This window comes from Nyctereutes procyonoides, unplaced genomic scaffold, assembly GCF_905146905.1.
Source record: "Nyctereutes procyonoides isolate TBG_1078 unplaced genomic scaffold, NYPRO_anot_genome, whole genome shotgun sequence".
Classification (NCBI taxonomy): domain Eukaryota; kingdom Metazoa; phylum Chordata; class Mammalia; order Carnivora; family Canidae; genus Nyctereutes; species Nyctereutes procyonoides.
In genome coordinates this window covers 10649528-10669359 of record NW_026575037.1, presented here as the reverse complement: position 1 = coordinate 10669359, position 19832 = coordinate 10649528, and the positions used below count along the sequence as shown (strand labels likewise).

The window sequence follows — 19832 nt, the reverse complement described above, 5'->3', positions numbered from 1 at the left end:
CCGAATGTTGGGATGCCTGGGTGGCTCAGCGCTTGAGTGTCTGCCTTCAGCTCAGGTTATGATCCTAGAATCCTGGGATCGAGTCCCACATCGGGCTCCCTGCGTGGAGCCTGCTTCTCCCTCTGCCTGTGTGTCTGCCTCTCTTTCTCTCTGTCTCTCATGAATAAATAAATAAAATCTTAAAAAAAAAAATTCCAAGTGTTGTATAAATCTGTCCCATTACAAAGGTTTTTTTTTTTTGTTTATTTGTTTGTATATTTATTTATCACACACACACACACACACACACACACACACACACACACACACACACAGGCAGAGACACAGGCAGAGGGAGAAGCAGGCTCCATGCAGGGAGCCCGACATGGGACTCGATCCCCGGTCTCCAGGATCACTCCCTGGGCCGAAGGCGGTGCTAAACTGCTGAGCCACCCGGGCTGCCCTACAAAGTGTTTTAAAACAGTTTTTAAAAATTGTGAAAGGGGGCAGCCCTGGTGGCGCAGCGGTTTAGTGCCGCCTGCAGCCCGGGGTGTGATCCTGGAGACCCGGGATCTAGTCCCACGTCGGGCTCCCTGCATGGAGCCTGCTTCTCTCTCTGCCTGTGTCTCTGCCTCTCTTTCGCTCTCTCTGAATAAATAAATAAGTAAATCTTAAAAAAAAAAAATTGTGAAAGGTATGCACTTCGAATGCATTATTTTAGGTAGAAAATTTTAACTTGGACTTTTCTGTCATCCAGCAAGTGAGAATTTATTTTAGGCACTGCTTTATTTCCTTAGGAAGGACCCTCATAAGGAAACATTGTAGTCTTCAATTGACCTAACAGCTAGCTACTAAATATAAAAAGCTAGTATTTATGAGAGATTAGAAATTAGTACCTGCTTATGAAATTTTCTGTCTAATAAGTAAACAAATGTGCTAATAGCATCATGTAAAAGCATTTATTTTATATTATGTGCATATTTAATGTCCTTTGCATTTATGGCTCTCCTCTGTATATTATCCAGTGAGACTTATGATAAGCAGAGGAGTTGGCTTAAGAGTTAGAAAACAATTTATTTTAAAGTACTTTATTAACTTTAAAGGTACCTGAGTTTAAAGGTACTGTAAAACTCTGAAAGTAAGAAAAAGTTATTTTAAATTATTTACTTGCCTTTTAAATCACTTTTTAAAATTTTGTTTATTTTAGAGAGAGCGAATGAGCTAGAGCAAGTGAGTAGGGACAGGGACAAAGGAAAGGGAGGAGACAATCTCCAGCAGGCTCCCCACTGAGTGAAGAGCCCAAGTGGGCTCCATCTCACGACCTTGACATTGTTGACCTGAGCCAAAATCAGGAGCTGGATGCTTAACTGACAGAGCCACCCAGGCACCGGCTAAATCATTTGAACATTTTATTTTTATTACTTACCCTGAATTAAGTTTTTTTCCTAAATTGAAACAAATCCTTTTCTATACTTACTGAATACCTGGAGTATACCAGGCACTGTGCTAAAAATACCAGTAATGAAAAGATAAATAAGACGCTGCTCCTTCTATTGAGGTACTTATCATCTGACTGAGGTCACTTTTGTTTAGAGGCTTTCCATCTCTGAGATGCAGGTGTTCATAGACACTCATAGTAACTGTGCATTAACATTAGTACACTTGGGGCCACAATGATTGACCCTTTTATGGAGTTTATGAATCTACCCATTTGGAGTTAGAGAAGTCTTCCTATCAGATTATAGGTCAACAAAAACTAGATATATTACTTATTTCTTATTGTAGGTATCCCTAACATATATAACTTTGATTTTTCAAAATTCTTGAAGTAAAGAAGGAAGTAATTAGATGCATCTGGTTTTGGTTGGTTTAATTTTTATGAGAGTCCAGAAATTGTTTTATAAGGTAAATTTTTAGGAACGAAGAATAAAATGAGAGGTCAATAGTTTATGTTAACTTTAGGTGTGTGTTTGGTTTTTTTGTGCTGTTTTTACATTTTAAGTGTTAAACATAGATTAAGAAGAATTTAAATGTTTCCTGTTCTGTATAAACACGAGTCGTTTTTGTTTTAGCTTGTTCATCTGTTAGCAAAAGCTTTTTACACACGTTTTTCCATTAATGTATTCTCTTGTAACAACAAGTTCACATCTGTCCTGCCATATACATTGAGGAATCGAATGTGGGGTTATCATTACGTGCAGATCAGTTCACCTGAGAGATGGGGTCTGCCCCGCAGCTCTGGCACCAGCACTGTGAGGGCATGAGAAGAGAAAGGGCGGTCAGCCAGCACTGCCCCACATCTTGCTGTGGCCCCAGCAATGTCCAGCTTCCTCCGGCCATACTAGCTACCTACCTTCTTCTATCCCAGCTTTGATAAAAGCCATGGATGTCATACCTTCCCTTGAGCCACCTGAAAGGTGGGAACATCACAGGCTGCTGCTTTCATAGCTTGGGGAGCCCCATAGTGAGGCTAGGGTTAAAGTCTACTCCCACTAAGACCAGATTCATGGAGTTCCTGGCTGACCTTTCTTACTTGGGTTCAAACGAGCCACAAATCACAATATCTTCACAATGATTTATCCTTTCAAACTATCCCTGACTATTTATTTGTAGTTTAAACTCGTGTTTATTCTGCAGCTTTAAAAGGAGATTATATGGCGCAATTAGGTTTTGCAATTGGAAGGCATTTGAAGTGATCCTACTAGTTAGATTATCTATTCTCTTTTCAGTTACTGTTGTTTCTCTGAAGAGCTGGCCAGAGAGATTGGTATCTTGTCCATTCCTGAAGGTCTAAAGGAAAGGGGCTTTTGTAACTTCAGTGCTGCTTATGCTTCCTGAGTCTAAATGATGTTCTATGATTTCAGCTTTTTAAAAATCTTTTGTTATTTTCTTAAAAATCTCGAGGTTACCAAAGAGTTGGCTAATCATCCAAGCAGGGCCACTGTGTATAGTTAGGCAAGTGTCACACTGCACCAACTTTGCATGTGTATTTCGTGGCTCTGCTTGCAAGATGCTGTTTTCCAAACTCATCTTTCAAACTTGCATCTTTATTGATTTTAACTTTGACCTCTCATCTTTCCACATTCCTTGGAAAATTTAGATGCCAACTCTGAGCATTTTGCTGAAATAAGAACTGATCAATTTTTTTTGATCAATTTTTTAATAGGACTTAGTGATTCTTGTTTATTAATATACTCTCATGACATGTGAGAATTTTAATAATGACAGAATCATATTTACACAGGTATATACTTATCTTTTTATTTATTAAGGCCTGGGTATGAGATTTAAGTTGAATGGGCATAATTAATAGAAAACATTTTGAATGGAATATTAGTCATTAAAAATGACAAATACCCACCATTTGCTTCAACGTGGATGGAACTGGAGGGTATTATGCTAAGTGAAATAAGTCAGTCGGAGGACAAACATTATATGGTCTCATTCATTTGGGGAATATAAATAATAGTGAAAGGGAATAGAAGGGAAGGGAGAAGAAATGGGTAGGAAATATCAGAAAGGGAGACAGAACATAAAGACTCCTAACTCTGGGAAACGAACTAGGGGTGATGGAAGGGGAGGAAGGCGGGGGGTGGGGGTGAATGGGTGACGGGCACTGAGGGGGGCACTTGACGGGATGAGCACTGGGTGTTATTCTGTATGTTGGCAAATTGAACACCAATAAAAAATAAATTTATTATTAAAAAAAACATTTTGAAGAACTCGGTATGAAAGAAATTACGTGGCTCTGTCAGGAGGTGGGAGGGGCAGCAAGACTCCATACTCAGTCTTGTATTTAGTTTAAAATACAAAATGAATTTAATTTGCCATTCCTAATATTACTCAGCCATTAGAAATGACAAACACCCACCATTTGCTTCGACGTGGATGGAACTGGAGGATATTATGCTGAGTGAAATAAGTCAATCGGAGAAGGACAAACATTATATGGTTTCATTCATTTGGGGAATATAAAAAATAGTGAAAGGGAATAAAGGGGAAAGGAGAAAAAATGAGTTGGAAATATCAGAAAGGGAGACAGAACATGAGAGACTCCTAACTCTAGGAAACGAACTAGGGGGAGTGGAAGGGGAGGTGGGCAGGGGGTGTGGGTGACTGGGTGACAGGGACTGAGGGGAGCACTTGATGGGATGAGCACTGGGTGTTATTCTATATGTTGGCAAATTGAACACCAATAAAAAATAAATTTATATAAAAAAATAATAATTTGCCATTCCTCAACATCTGTTTTGAACCTGGTTTTTTCCCAGTTTAAAAAAATGTCCAGCTCTCAGGGCTGATAGTGCTTTTAATAACATTGTGTTTTTATGATTAAATCTGGCATGTGCCAGAACATCAACAGCTTTCCTTCCTCAGACATTTCTTGGGTGTCTCCTCTTTGCCAATCACATTGAGGATATAGTGACAAGTAAAAAAGAGAAGCTTGTAGTCCAGTGGAGCAGACAGACACAAGATGGGAGATAGTGTGATAAATGTTAAGAGTGGAGGGAGACTGGCACAGTAAAGACCGAACAGTTCTGCCCATGGGCTTGGGGAAAGCTTATCAGAGAGTTCTGTGTTGGGAAGGAATAAAGTTGTGCCTCGGATTTCATGTGATAGATGCATTGCCCCCCCCCCCTTTCAGGTAACTTATGGACTTTCTAATGCAATGCCTTTGCAGATGTAGACCAGAATTTGATGGACCGCCTCCAGAGAGTGAATAGCACGTTATCCAGCCAAATTAGCCGTTTACAGAATATCCGTAATACCATTGAAGAGACTGGAAACTTGGCCGAGCAAGCACGTGCCAGGGTAGAAAGCACAGAGCAGTTGATTGAAATCGCATCCCGAGAACTGGAGAAAGCAAAGATTGCTGTTGCCAATGTGGTGAGTGATTGGGAAGGTCTGAGGCTGGGGTGCAGGAGTCCTCTGGTAATATGTAGCAAGTCTTGCCATTCCATTACTGTTCATGGAATGCTTCAGCTAAATTGACTCTTTGTGCCTTTTTGTCTCTAAACATGGAGCAAGAAAACCACGTTGCTCATAGTTGTCATTAAATAGTTATCACAGAGTGGATAAAAACCAGTGGACATCTGGGTCCTTTCTCTACCTTTGTTTCTTCTATGGCATTAGTCACTTTAAACTTCTTTTATCCTCTGATGAAAATAGAAATAGTAATCTGTAACCAGGGATGCTAATATTAGTGAAAGATCTTTGAACTAATGAGACATTCTTTTTGCTTAATAACACTAATACAAATCTGGTTTGGGCACTTGATTTATTAAATTTAAATAATTCAGGCCTTTGAGATTAGTGCTTTGTTTATTTCCTCTTCAGTCAGTCACTCAGCCAGAGTCTACAGGGGACCCAAACAACATGACTCTTTTGGCAGAAGAAGCACGAAAGCTTGCTGAACGGTAACCTCCAGATCCCTGTGTCTTAATGGTTAAGCTATAGCTTTCCTTATGCTGTGTACATGTTGCTCCCTCCTTTACCCATGCACACTTTGCACATAACCCGCCTCTGCAGAGGTGGCTCTCTTTTCTGAAATGTTATCGGCTATGTGTGCTCCTTTCTTGCCTCTCCTTTAAAATTACAATATTTACTTTGAATATTTGAACATGATGCTTTGGAGGGAAGTTATATTTGCACATCTCAAAACCGTAACATTTTTAGATTTTTAATTTCAAAACCTTAAAGTTGATAACTAAGAAACTCAGTTGAATTTAGTTATTTGTTTAATGTTTAAAAATTTTAACACATGTTTAACTCTAGATTTTAATAGAAAAAAATTTCAAATGGTACATTTGAAATTTCAAATAGTACATTGAAAATCAGCCCAAGAATACAGACTGTGTCATTCCTCCTTTTTATTTTTTTAAAAGATTTTACTTATTTATTCATGAGAGACAACAGAGAGAGAGACAGAGACACAGGCAGAGGAAAAAGCAGACTCCCTGTAGGGAGCCTGATGCGGGACTTGATCCAAGGACCCCAGGATCTTGGATCATGCCCTGAGCCAAAAGCAGATGCTCAACCACTGGGCTACCCAGGCACCCCATCATTCCTCTTTTTTTTTTCATTCCTCATTTTTAAAAGATTTTTTAAATTATTAAGTATGAGGTAGTTTCTTAGGAAAAACTTTAAGTTGTAGGAGAACATTAAATTGAAATTATGTCTCTGCCTCTGTCTGTCTCTCATGAGTACATAAAAATTTTTTTAAAAAATTATTGTGCATATGAATATATAAAGTAATTCTAGTATCTTTCATATATGATTTTTGAAAGAACACTTATTATACTGAAAAGGAATGGCCTCATACTTCAGTGTGAAATTGTAATATGAAATTTTAGAGCTGAAAAAAAAAAAACTTAGCAGTTCCTTAGCTGAAATTTGCATTATTTGGCTGGATTCCCTGTTGACCTGTTGCTTTCTATTTGGTGTTGGGTTGCTTTTCCTGGCCAGTAATTAGGTTGCACGTGAGAAATCTGAATAATTGGAAGCTGTTTCAAGATTATGTAGTAACAGAACCAGAATAAGGATTAAACATTAGGTCCTGGGTTTGTGTTTATGTCTAATAAATGAGTTCTTGCCAGCATAGATGGTTTTATAGATAAATTATTCTTAAATGACTTTATTTAGAAGTAATTTTTTAAAGAAATATACCATTTGCCCCTATAAACTTAAGTGGAAAATATCATTTGGAAGATACCATTTTCTCAGATTATAGAATGCTATTTAAACTTAGCTCCACTGAAATGGTTGCAAAATTCCAAATTTGTAAGATTTTTCAATATTTACAGAGCTCTGTCCTCATGAGTATATGTATATATAATAAGATAAGCATTACCTAAGTTCTGCTTCTTTCCGTATTAAATAGTCCCGTTTCATGGTTTATTTTTTCTTTTATGTTATACAGCCATAAACAAGAAGCTGATGATATTGTAAGAGTGGCAAAGACAGCTAACGATACATCAACTGAGGCATATAATCTGCTTCTGAAAACACTGGCAGGAGAAAATCAAACAGCACTTGAGATTGAAGAACTTAATAGAAAGTGAGTATCATTTAAAAGTGGTTTATGGCCCTTGGTTGTTCTTGTAAATAGCACCAGTTCAATGAAAAGTTAAATGCTGATGGATTCGGGGCATGCATTGGTGCAGTAAGATTTCTTTTGTTAATCATGCTTTTGAAATGGAGCAGTAATTAGAGCAGGGGATGTAGAGCCACAGAGATTTTATTGGGTCCAATTCCTGTAACTACAGAGAAAGGTAATCAACTAGCTATGATACTTAAAATTCTGCATAAATGAAAAAAGAAGAGACAAAGTATCAGAGTTAGTAGAAAAAATGTACTTGAGCTACAAATATTTTAAAAGGTCTCCAAAATAAGAAATATCCGATAAACCATATAGTATAAATAGAAGTGATGAGATGAAATCTAAGCTATGTTGGCATTAAATAATAGCATTTTCTCTGAAGTTTTGGAAATTCTGTTGCAGTGATTGGAACTAGAATGAATGTGGTTAACACTAAGGTGCCAAAAGCAACAAAGTTTCATTAAATTGTTTATTCCTTAGGTATGAACAAGCAAAGAACATCTCACAGGATCTGGAGAAGCAAGCTGCCCGAGTACATGAGGAGGCCAAGAGGGCTGGAGATAAAGCGGTGGAGATCTATGCCAGCGTTGCTCAGCTGACACCTGTGGACTCAGAAGCACTAGAGGTATGGGGTGGGCAGCCTGTGTGCACCAAGTATTGGTTGTCACTGCCATCACCCATCCATAGTACTCACCCTCGCCCCCCAAACACACACACATACACACACACACAGTCTGCTCGAAGTCTGGGTAAAAGCTGTTCTGACTGCCCTATAACTATCACTAGTACCTACCTCCTTTGTCCTCCAACTGACTCTGGTAATGTCGAGTTCCACTTCCAATATGTTAACTGAGGCCAAGAATCCGGTGATTATAAAGATTAAACAGCAGCAAAGACTACTTTAATGATATGAATGATCACTCCTAAATCTTTAATATAAATCTAAATTATTATATATTTGCATTTATTAGGGCAGAGTACACCTAGACTGCTAGGTCCAGACACTATCTGATTGAGAACAAGAGAAATAAAAGAAAATGGTTTAGGGGACTCGTGGGTGGCTCAGTAGGTTAAGCGTCTGCCTTCAGCTCAGGTCACGATTCTGGGGTCCTAGGATCAATCCCACATCAAGCTCCCTGCTCAACAGGGAGTCTGCTTCTCCCTGTGCCTGCCACTACCCCTGCTTGTGCATGTGCGTTCTCTCTCTCTCTCTCTCTCTCTTTCAAATAGATAAAATATTTTTAAAAATGATTTAAATGAAAGAACTATGTCAGGATGCTGTCAGGCAGGTAAAATATTTGGGAATTGGTAGACTTTCATTATATCTGTACTCTAATCATGAATCCTCATTCCAGGCTCTGTGTAAATGCTATATTTTTTACATTAAATTTGAAATGTATTAAGTTTCACTTCTTACATCAGAGGTGTTAATTTTATTTTATCATAAAGGTATAGTTAGGTCTCTTCAGACATGTACATATTGTATGATCTCACATATTTGAAATTTGAGAATAGGCAAAACTAATCAATGATAAAAACCAGACCAGTGGCAGCTGCATTGTTGAAAAGGTAGATGTGGAAATTAATTGGAAAGAGATACAGGGAATTTCCAGCTGTGGAAATATTCTGTATCTTGATTGGGGTATTGGTTACATGGGTAAATATATTTGTCAAAACTCATTGTAGTAAGTGCTGTGCATTTCACTATGTGTAAAGTATAGTTCAATTTTTTTAAAAAGTCCATAAAATATTTTTTTAAGATTTATTTATTCATGAGAGACACAGAGAGAGGCAGAGACATAGGCAGAGGGGGAAGCAGGCTCCCTGCAGAAAGCTTGATGCAGAACTCAATCCTAGGACCCCGGGATCATGATCTGAGCCAAAGGCAGACACTCAGTCACTCAGCCACCCAGGTGCCCAAGTCCATAAAATCTTGACCTGTGCCATTCTTTTAAAAATATCTGAGTGGTAAGTGTTACAGAGTTACTAAGCCTACCTTCTCATCAGTTTCATTGTTTTGTCTAAAACGTCACATCTTACTTGCTTTTCACAGAATGAGGCCAATAAAATAAAGAAGGAAGCTGAGGATCTGGACCGTCTGATTGACCAGAAATTGAAAGATTATGAGGACCTCAGAGAAGACATGAGAGGGAAGGAACTTGAAGTCAAGAAGCTTCTGGAGAAGGGAAAGACCGAACAACAGGTTGGTTTAATTTAAAAATTGCTTCATTTCTAGAGGCAGAATTTGAAATCATGCAAGTGTGAGCTGTGTCTATGACACTACAAGTGCAGGGTCCCTTAGGTGTTCAAAGGAAGGCCTTCTGTGAGATACCCAGGCCTATGCTCTGTGTTGGCAGGTGTCGGGGTGGCAGCTGGGAGTGGGTGCCTGGCCTTTTAGGAGAGAGAAGAAGAAAAAAAAAAAAGGAGATAGAAGAGATTCATCTTGCAGGGTTTTCCCTCTGATCTGCTGTGTGTTTGCAGACTGCTGACCAGCTCCTGGCCCGAGCAGATGCTGCCAAGGCTCTTGCGGAAGAAGCTGCTAAAAAGGGACGAAATACCTTACAGGAAGCCAATGACATTCTCAACAACCTGAAAGGTATGAAAGGCTCACATAACAGCATAAATTTCTACACATGCTTCACGAAGGCAACTTCCTTTTTTTTTTTTAACCATGAGATTCTTAGAACATATACAGTATGAAAGATAAGAGTATAATAAATCCCATAAATCTATCATTCCAATTCAACAGTTAAGATTTTTCCTATACTTGCTTCATCCTCCAACATCCACCCTACTTTTTTTATGGTAAGGTATTTCAAAGAAAAATCCCAAAGGTTGTATCATTTTACCCCTTCATACCTCAGGATTAAAACAAAACCAAAAAAAAAAAAAAAAAAGAAAGAAAAAGAAATTTTCTGACATTAGAATAACTTATGTCATCAAGCTATGCCTACTTAGCTGGCTCATGTTGGTAAATCGAGATTATTCTTCATTTTCTCTACCAGTTGCATTTCAATCTTTATGCCTTCTTTCCTCACCCAAGATAAAAAAAAAAAAAGAAATGTGCTCAATTCACTACATATTCCTGGACTTGCCTCTGATAAAATAGCCCATAGGTTCTATAAATATGGAAGTTTTACAAGATAATGGTTAGATATATCAGCCCTGCTGTCAGTAGGATTGGGTTAGAATCCCTGATCTACCTCTTACTTCTGTGAACCGTTGGGGAAAATTATCTCCCTCTTTAATCTTCAGTTCTCATGTATAAAAATGATACAGTGACTTCATCATGACTACATCACAGGCACATAAAAAGCTCTTAACTTAGTAGCTAACACACAGTAAACACTAGATAAACTGCAGCTTTTAATATTGGTTGCCGTGGCAATAATGGATTACTCAGTGCTTTGCATGAAAGTGAACTTTCCAGAAACATGCCCACTCATAAATCTAAAGCTGTGCACTTCGTTCTTCTAAGGCCATCCATGCTGTTTATCATTTTTCTCTCATTTTTCATAAAACAAAATCCAGTTGCAGCTCCCTAAAAGGCTCCCTTTTGGCTTGTTGAGGTCTAGTTCAAGTGCATTCCTCGAATTTGCTTTATTTTAGATTTCGATAGGCGAGTGAATGACAACAAGACTGCTGCAGAGGAGGCTTTACGGAGGATTCCTGCCATCAACCAGACCATCATTGAAGCCAATGAAAAGACAAGGGAGGCGCAGCTGGCGCTGGGCAATGCAGCTGCAGACGCTACTGAAGCCAAGAGCAAAGCCCATGAGGCAGAGAGGATCGCCAGCGCTGTCCAGAAGGTGTGTGCTTCCTTCTTCTCCCATTTTTGCTCCTGTATTTCTCTAGCTGTTTTCCAAGATCCTTAAAATATCCTTTCCAAGATCCTTTCCAAGATCTAGTTTCTTGCCAGATCCTTAAAGTCTCTCATAAACTTCCTCCTCGACTCTAGTAAAATTATCTTAAACCATCCTTGTTCACTTCTGACTAGGTATTAGAGTACTAGATAAGTACATTGACCAAAGAGGGAGAATCATTGAAAGGCCCTTCAACATTTCTACTGTTGTCTCAGCGGCTGGGTCTCTGTTGTGAGGAGATGGAAGGCTTCATGGGCCCATGAGCACCTTCCACAAAAAAAATCAAACTCTTCTCAAATAAACATGGACTTTGACATGGACAGCTGCCATTTTTTCAATCAAGTCAGTATAACTATCAGGCGCCTCTTGTGAGCATATTTTGTATCTGATCCCAACCTGATTTAGAGTGGAAAGAAGGATTCTAGGATTCTTTCTAATCATCTTTTTTTTTTTTTTAAGATTTTATTTGTTTATTTGAGAGACAGAGCATGAGCTGGGGAGAGGGGCAAAGGGAGAGGGGCAAAGGGAGAGGGGCAAGGAGACTCCCCTCTGAGCGTAGAGCCAGAAGTGGAGCTTGATCCCAGGACCCTGAGATCATGACCTGAGCCAAAGTCAGACACTTAACCAACTGAGCCACCCAGGCGCCCTCTTTCTATTCATCTTAAAGAATAATTTAAGTTGGTTTTTTTCCTATTTAAAGGTCAATCTGTTTTATTTAAATGATTAGAATGGATGCTAAAATTACATGTTCGAGAATCACATTCTTTTTTTTTTAAAGATTTTATTTATTTATTCATGAGAAACAGAGAGAGAGAGAGAGGCAGAGACACAGGCAGAGGGAGAAGAAGCAGGCTCTATGCAGGGAGCCCGCCATGGGACTCAGTCCCGGATCTCCAGGATCACGCCCTGGACTGAAGGCTGCACTAAACCCAGGCTGCCCAATCAAATACATTCTTAAGTTAATTTAGAACAGTTGATTTGGGGATTAATTATATTTTATAAAATACTCCTATATCAGGATTGTGGTCTTTTTCTACATTGTGATAAACTGCCAAGTAGAACAAGGCATCTACATTTGAATTGAAAATGTATTCAACTTGAAAGTACCTAATCAATATGATGTGTTGGAAAATGTACACCATTTAAATGTTTTATCATTTGCCAGCCATGTGACGTCAACTAAAAATGGCAATGATTGAACAGGAAGTATTAAGGAAAAATAAGAGTATACAAATAGAAGCATTTATTATGTTAGGCAGTAATGCTAACTTTTCTTTCCTTACTGTTATTTGGAACCCAAATAAATGATACCATAAGTCAGCGTACAGTCTAATTTACTGCCCTGTTCTTTATGGATTGTATTTTCGAGCCATTCTACAGATTATAAGAGGTATGGACACATACTTTAGAAAGATGAAAGCTTTTTCTCATCAGCAGTTCTTTATCATGTGCCTAGAATGCTACCAGCACCAAGGCAGAAGCAGAAAGGACTTTTGCAGAAGTTACAGACCTGGATAATGAGGTGAACAATATGTTGAAACAACTGCAGGAAGCAGAAAAGGAGCTGAAGAAAAAACAAGATGATGCTGACCAGGATATGATGATGGCAGGGATGGTAAGCCGCTTGTATCTATTTGCTTGTGGGCAGAGAGTGAAGGGTGTTTAAAGATGAAGATCCCCATCTTGTTAAGAAGAGTGTCTTATTGACTTCTGTTTTTCATTGTGTTTTCTGGCCAAGAATTGGGTTAGGAACTTACATAGAAGACAAAGAATTTGGCTCTCCTGCTGGGTTGTTGCACAATTGTTCTGTCCAAGGCTTCTCCCCATTAAAAGCAAAACATTCTTTTATACATTTGAAGTTTTAGGACATTGAAAAGTATGTCCTTATATTTTTGGATGAGTGATTCATAGCTAGTATAAAACCAAAAAGGAATAAAAAGGAATACAATGAAAAATTTCCTTCTACTATTGTTATCGCAGCAGCCTACTTTCTAGAGGCAAAGACCAGTTTCTTGTGTTTCATTTTTGAAGATGACAAAAACATACCAAATTTACATTCAGTTTATTTTTTTTTTTTTTACCCTTTGTGATGATGTGTATCTACAATACTGTTGGTAATAAAATTGACCTAGGAATGCATGGCCTGGTAAAGAACAAGGGTACACTTTTCTGTTTTATGCTATATTTTGCTTTCAAAAGACTTTAATGGAGTCACAGTGGAAACATAACTGTTCAGTTCAATCTGATTACAATCACAGTAATGAACTTGTTTAATTCTGCATTTTCAGTACAAGCAAGGGACCATTTTTCCACTCTTGCTGAAAAACAGATCTTTTACTATGGCTCATTTTTACCTTGGGACAGAAAGGAGAAATACTAACTCTGTTTATCTAGGTAAAGAAGACTCTAGAGAAGTGATAACAGGGAGTGTCCCTGTGCAAACACTCTTATTTTAGTATGCATTTTGGGTTTTGTTTTGGACTGTCTCAATTTTCTATAGCAAGGTATGGCTCAAGTGGAAATTCCCATATAGTAAAAAATACGTGTTTCTTGTATATGCTGAGGGTCTCTGCATTTCATTTTTAATATGGTTGTAGAAACATTAGATTTAGAGCCTATTGGAAGAAGGAAAAGGATATACTCCTTATGAGCTTCAAAAAAGGGGTATGGACTCCAAAGAGGGGAAGAAGATCCATCTTTTGTTCTTTTTGATAACTTCTAACGAACACAAAGCACCCAAACATACTCTATTCCATTTATATTTATGCCAATCCTAAAAGACAAAGCATCAAACCAGTGTTGTTTGAATCTGTAACATACCTTTTTTCACCAGAAGAGTAAAAGCTTTTGATTGCCCTGGAAGAGGAGGCTGGAGACCATAGGTTACTGCAGGAGCATTGCTCTTGCAGACCATCATGGTCATTTACCCCTCTCCTAGGATGCTCACAGAAAAGCCTGTCAAGGCTCAGTAAGAAAGGCTGTGATTTCAACAGAGGTTAATCTTTCATTTGTGAAGGTTTTTTCCTCATGCTTGTTCTTTTTCAAAGTCTTACGTTGTTTCTATCCAAAAATGTTGCAGTATCTTGAGCCAAAAACTAGGAAAAACAATTACGTGGTAGGGAGCTCAAAGCTGCTCATTTATATCCTGACTGGATTTATTTGTGAGAGCATCTGTTTTCTGATATTCAGATACTTCCTCTTTCATTGTCATTTCCCGTGACTCATGCACAGGGTATTTGTTCAGGTTTCATGGAATTTTCCTGAATACACTTACCTTTAGTTGATTTATAAAATGTAAACTGTACCACCCCAATCTGTGCGTGTGGATGTGTATGCACGGACATGCGTGTGTGTGCGCGCACGCAGCTGCAGGGGTAGAGGGTGTTACAGAATGTGTCACTTGATTATAAAACTTTTCTTGAAAATAGGACATGTCTAATAATCAAGTCCCTAAGAGTGTCCTGAAGGACCTATTTTGGTTCTAAAATGTAGTTTTTTATACTTGTCCTTAATAACTTGTTTCTGCTTAATGGGTTTTGTTATGAATCCATCTCCATGTATTCTTGAGTGAGAAAGTGAGAAAAGGAGATAATATTGGTCTTTTTGAAATACAAATACAGTCAATATCGGCATGCGGACAGTCTACTCATGACTGTTCTATGAATTAAAAATAGCAGCATTTCACCATGAAGATATAAAGACCAGAGAGAGAGATTGATTGATTGTAGTTTCACTAGTTAGGAAAGAGGAAGCTGAAAATTGGGCTTTCTGGCTGATTGGGGTAAAACTATTTTAAGAACCTGAAAACATGCCACCAGGACTTTCGGTATCATCTGTCCTTTCCCGGTACAGGCTTCCCAGGCTGCTCAGGAAGCCGAGATCAATGCCAGAAAGGCCAAGAACTCCGTTACCAGCCTCCTCAACCTGATTAATGACCTCCTGGAGCAGCTGGGTAAGTAGCTGTAGAGTCATGTTAGGCAGCCTCTGAATTCTCTGTACTGCTCTTGGGGTCTGAGATACTTGACACAGAAGCAGATATTTTAGCGGGAGTATTGTGTGAACTGGATCAAGACTTCAGATTGTATCAATCCAACAAGTACTTATGGGGCCCTTGCACGGCATATGATCTAAGTCCTGGAATCTGACCATGGTCCAAAGACTTAGAAAATTAGGAAGATAGGCTGCCAGCTAGGGTGGCTCATTTATGGTCGATGTTTATGATACATTGAACAGCGATTCTTCTTAGATCATCGTGCTGGCAGTGTGTCTTTAGAGGTTTTAAAGTGAAGGATTTCAGTGGTAGAGTAATCAAAAGGATAATTGGATGAGGTGACGGTTTTTAAAAAAGAATAAGCTTGATTTTTCAAGGATATAGAAACATGTTGAATTGCTCTTTTAATTCAGTGTAATGGGGAGCAGGCTTCATTATAGGACAGATGTACTTTTGTCACCACCTCCATTACAAAGTGATAATTACTCCAGCTAGTATAGCTCTGTAGCAACGCATTCTACTTTAATTTAGCCTTGAAGGTTTGGTCAGTGTTTTTGTTTTTGTTTTTGTTTTGTTTGGAGGGTGGGGGAGTCTATATTTTTTATCCATCTAGAATATCAAGAATAATAAATTTAAAATGAAAGGATCTAGAAGAGATAACTTTTCATGACAGAAAGAACAGGATTTTAAAGTTAGAGTTGCATCAGAATCTTTGTTTCATTGCCTTGTAATCGTGCAAACTTGGGCAAATTGTTTAACATCTGAGAATCACTGGCAGCATGTGGTCTTGTGAGAATATAATCAAGTACAGTGTGCATAAAGTGTTGATCACTGTGTGGCAGTCTGCTTTCATTAATTATGGAAGCAGTTCTTTCCAGAAGAACTCCTTTTCTTGCTAATTTTAAAGTGAAGCTTTCGCTGGAATTATTTCAGCATTTCATCCCTGGCTATTTTCCATAGGAGGACTCCAAATAATGTCTAACTCCTGAAAGAGGCACAAGACTCCCCAAACCAACCCAGCCTCCCTGGAATCCAAAGAGCTGAGGACTTAGAGTTCTAGCGTAAAGATTTTTGTGTTCGTTAAATGGCATTAAAATGACATGCAGATTACATATATAAACATAAAAATGGTATTAAACATTACGAGATGACCTTCAAAACCACAGATGAGGCTTAAGGTCTCAAACACGGCAGCTGTGTCTTTAGAAAACATTTCACAAAAACTGTTTTCCCAGAGAAAACATCCAGCCCGGTATCTGTTAAATGCACTGACCTGTCCTTGCCAGTTAGGTCAGCATTTGTACTTGGTCTGCGTTGTTCGTGCCCTCGTACAACCCGACCAATCTACAAGCTGGTTTGCAGGCCACCATTGCGTGGTGGCAGTTGCTGGGCTTCATCTATATGGAAGGCTAGTGGAGTACTGGTGGGGTGACGTGATCATTCTCACTGAGTACATCTGTTTCCTCCTGTGTCCTCTCTGACTGTACAGGGCAACTGGACACAGTGGACCTGAACAAGCTAAATGAGATCGAAGGCACCCTGAACAAAGCCAAAGATGAAATGAAAGTCAGTGATCTAGACAGGAAAGTGTCTGATCTGGAGAATGAAGCCAGGAAGCAGGAGGCTGCCATCATGGACTATAATCGAGATATCGAGGAGATCATGAAGGACATTCGCAACCTGGAAGACATCAAGAAGACCCTACCGACTGGCTGCTTCAATACCCCGTCCATTGAGAAGCCCTAGTGTCATCTTTTAGGGCTGGAAGGCAGCACCCCCCAACCAGCGAGCCGTTATGAGGCCACAGAGTGCCTTAACACAAAGATTACATTTTTCAGACCCCCACTTCTCTGCTGCTCTCCACCACTATCCTTTTGAACCAGGAAAATTCACAAAGCTTAAAGAGAAGCAAGTCAGACATCATGAATCGGGAACAAAGGGTTTTATCTGATAGTCTCTCTTCCACGGAAGGCACTCCCTTACCCACACTTTCCCTCCTGAGTTACGTGAGGACGCGGTATCCTACATTATTGTACAGTGGTGTAAACACTTCGTGGGAACCATTGTGTACCAGGGCTGAGCAAGGAGCCCTCCTTTTTCTCACTGATACCAACAGAACCTCCTCGGTCTCAGTACTCTTGTTTCTATGAAGGAAAAGTTTGGCTACTATTAGTAGCATCGTGATGGCCAGTATATCCAGTCTATCGATAAAGAAAGTACACCTACATCACCTACTACCCCTCCTCCTCTTAAGCAAAAGGAAATAAACATCCTGTGCCAAAGGTATTGGTCATTTAGAATGTCAAGAGCCATCGTCAGTTGTTTTAGCTGTTTTGAGTATAGGACACTGAGCCATCCACGGGTAAGGATGCAATTATTCATGACAGTCTCCCGGAGAATGAGGCTGCAGAAGTAGCTGAACATCTTCTCACATGTTAATAATTGACTAGGAAGAGAACCTCTTTTCAGATCTTTGGGCAGCTGATAAATCTGGATGGGCAGCTTGCACTCACCAATAGACATCTTCTGATATTCCTGTAAATGGAATTTATACAGAAGAAATAAGGATATGATAACCACTAAAGTTTTTTTTTTTCCAAAATCAAACTAATTCTTAGAGCTTTTTTAATATGTTAGTCTTGAAACTAGTGCTGTTATCTGGTAGAAAGCAGTTGGTCCCTAAGATCTTGACACACAAAACACAAACCGCCTTGTCCTAGTCTTTCCTAGCAAAGGGATAAAACTTAGATGCAACTAGTATTGTCAGGATCCCATGTACCCATGTTTCTTCCATTGGGGAGAGATGAAACCTTTGACCCTTATCTTCAATTATCTTCCGATGTTCCCATCTTGTAGGATCCCTCTAAACACAGTCTGCCAAATCCTGGTGGCAAGTACTTGCACTCAGTATTTCACACAGCTGCCAACACCATCGAGTTCCTGCACTTTGTGATTTAAACCCACTCTAAACCTTCCCCCTCGGTGCAGAGGGAAGACTCGTAGGTGGAGTTGCCTAGCTGGCTTCTCAACTTTTGATCCTCAGCTCTGTGGTTTTCTTTTAAGATCACAGTGTGAAGATACCCTGCCACACAACCCCTTCCTCCTACCAACTCACCTTTGAGATTCATATATAGCCTTTAACACTATGCAACTTTGTACTTTGCGTAGCGGGGGGGAAAGAAACTATTATCTGACACACTGGTGCTATTAATTATTTCAAATTTATATTTTTGTGTGAATGTTTTTTTTTGTTTATCATGATTATAGAGTAAGGAATTTATGTAAATATACTTGGTCCTATTTCTAGAATGGCACTGTCTGTTCACTTCTTCACTCTGTTTTTCCTCTCCACGGCACAATGTGTCTATATACCTCCTTCCCTTCCATCTGCAGTTTTTGACATTGCATTTGCTCCCCATCGCTCTGCTCTTTGCCTTGTGTTTGCAGCACATTCATCCTCTAGTGCTGACTGTCGACCCGCTTCCCTCCACACACAGCCGCTCTGCAGAGGTACCTCACCCCCTCCTGCATTGCAGCCCCGTGACCCAAAACTGCAGCCTGACATTCCTGACGCCCGCTCCAGAGCCAGGTGTGTCAGGTTGACAGCACAGCACATTCTGGGATTAGGACATTTTGCTGAATGGTGTCTTCAATATCACTGTGGGCCTAACCAGGAAGGAGCTGGAAATGCCCTTTCGGACAGTTTGCGCTGGGGGTGGGGTCGCTGCATGACAAGGGAGTGCGTGATCACTAAGCCCTCAGAGGGCATTGGGGATGGCTTACAGACAGGTAGAGTGGGAGTGGTCCCGCACCTGGGCCTCCCCCTTCCGCCTCCTCGAATACCAGAGTCGACTACAAAGTCTTGACTTGGCATACCCTCGCATTCCCTCTGCTGCTTCTCTGGGCCACTTCTACTGTTGCCAGAGGCGGGGCTCTTTCTTGCCAAGTTTTCCCATCAGTGTCTCCTAGCTGGTTCCTCCTGTTAAGTGGCCACCCCCTACTAACAGAGACATTTTGTTCAAGCTTGCAGGAGAAGGACTGTGGACAGACTGCCAGGATAGTTTTCCCTCCAGCCCATGGGTCAGCCTCACACCAGGAAGTCTTAGGCCACAGTGAAATTTGGGGTTTGGTTTGGTTTTGTTGCTTTTCTCCTTCTCCATCTGTGTCATATATTTTTAAACAGAAGTTTATTTTTAAAATAAAAGTTCTTTATAAGACAATACCTTCATTACACTCCTGCAATATACATTATTTTATTGTATGGTTCTAGTTATCTGTATTTTATGTAATAAAATTGACAGGGTGGCTGCTGCAGAATGCTGGGTGTCACAGGGGCACAAACAGCTGTTCCCTGGAATTTGTCCTTGTAATTCCAACTGTGGCCCTTTTATATGTGCCTTCACTTTAGCTGTTTGCCTTAATCTCTTGCTCTCCAGGGTGGTGAATAAAATGCAACACTTGGCATTTTTTATGTTAAAAAAAACCAGTATTTTATTTATAATAAAATCTGAATATTTGCAACCCTTTATATTTGGTGTGGCCTGAGTGTGGTACTGGGGACCTAGGATGTTTTGAAAGGTGTAATGAAAGAAAGCTGCTCATGATATCTTCTCTGGGTGATGTATTTTCTTGAGAACAATCCAGTATGTGTGCATGTACTTAATATACATGTGTGCGTGTATAGGTGTATGTGTGTCTATATGTGTATATATATTATATATATAAATACACACACACACATATACATATGGGGGTTTTTTAGTTTGTTTTATTAAAACCCATGTCAGATTGGTATACTTTGGTGTGGTCCAGAGCTAGACTGTAAATATTTTAGGCTCTGCAGGCCATGCAGTCTCTGTTACAACTACTTTGCTCTTGTAGCATGAAACCATCCCCAGAC

General features: G+C 39.6%; 1 protein-coding gene across 1 annotated transcript in view; it reads left to right on the top strand.

The window, feature by feature from the left end:
- LAMC1 (laminin subunit gamma 1) overlaps positions 1 to 19460 on the top strand; it is a 124052-nt gene extending 104592 nt beyond the window's left edge. Inside the window, exons 19-28 of the mRNA XM_055319252.1 lie at positions 4661 to 4866; positions 5317 to 5396; positions 6899 to 7036; positions 7559 to 7703; positions 9132 to 9281; positions 9560 to 9674; positions 10688 to 10887; positions 12398 to 12556; positions 14794 to 14893; positions 16422 to 19460. Coding sequence (XP_055175227.1) covers positions 4661 to 4866; positions 5317 to 5396; positions 6899 to 7036; positions 7559 to 7703; positions 9132 to 9281; positions 9560 to 9674; positions 10688 to 10887; positions 12398 to 12556; positions 14794 to 14893; positions 16422 to 16678 — 1550 coding nt within the window. The 3' untranslated portion in view covers positions 16679 to 19460. The remainder of the gene's footprint in view (positions 1 to 4660; positions 4867 to 5316; positions 5397 to 6898; positions 7037 to 7558; positions 7704 to 9131; positions 9282 to 9559; positions 9675 to 10687; positions 10888 to 12397; positions 12557 to 14793; positions 14894 to 16421) is intronic.
- The last annotated feature ends 372 nt before the right edge of the window (positions 19461 to 19832 follow it).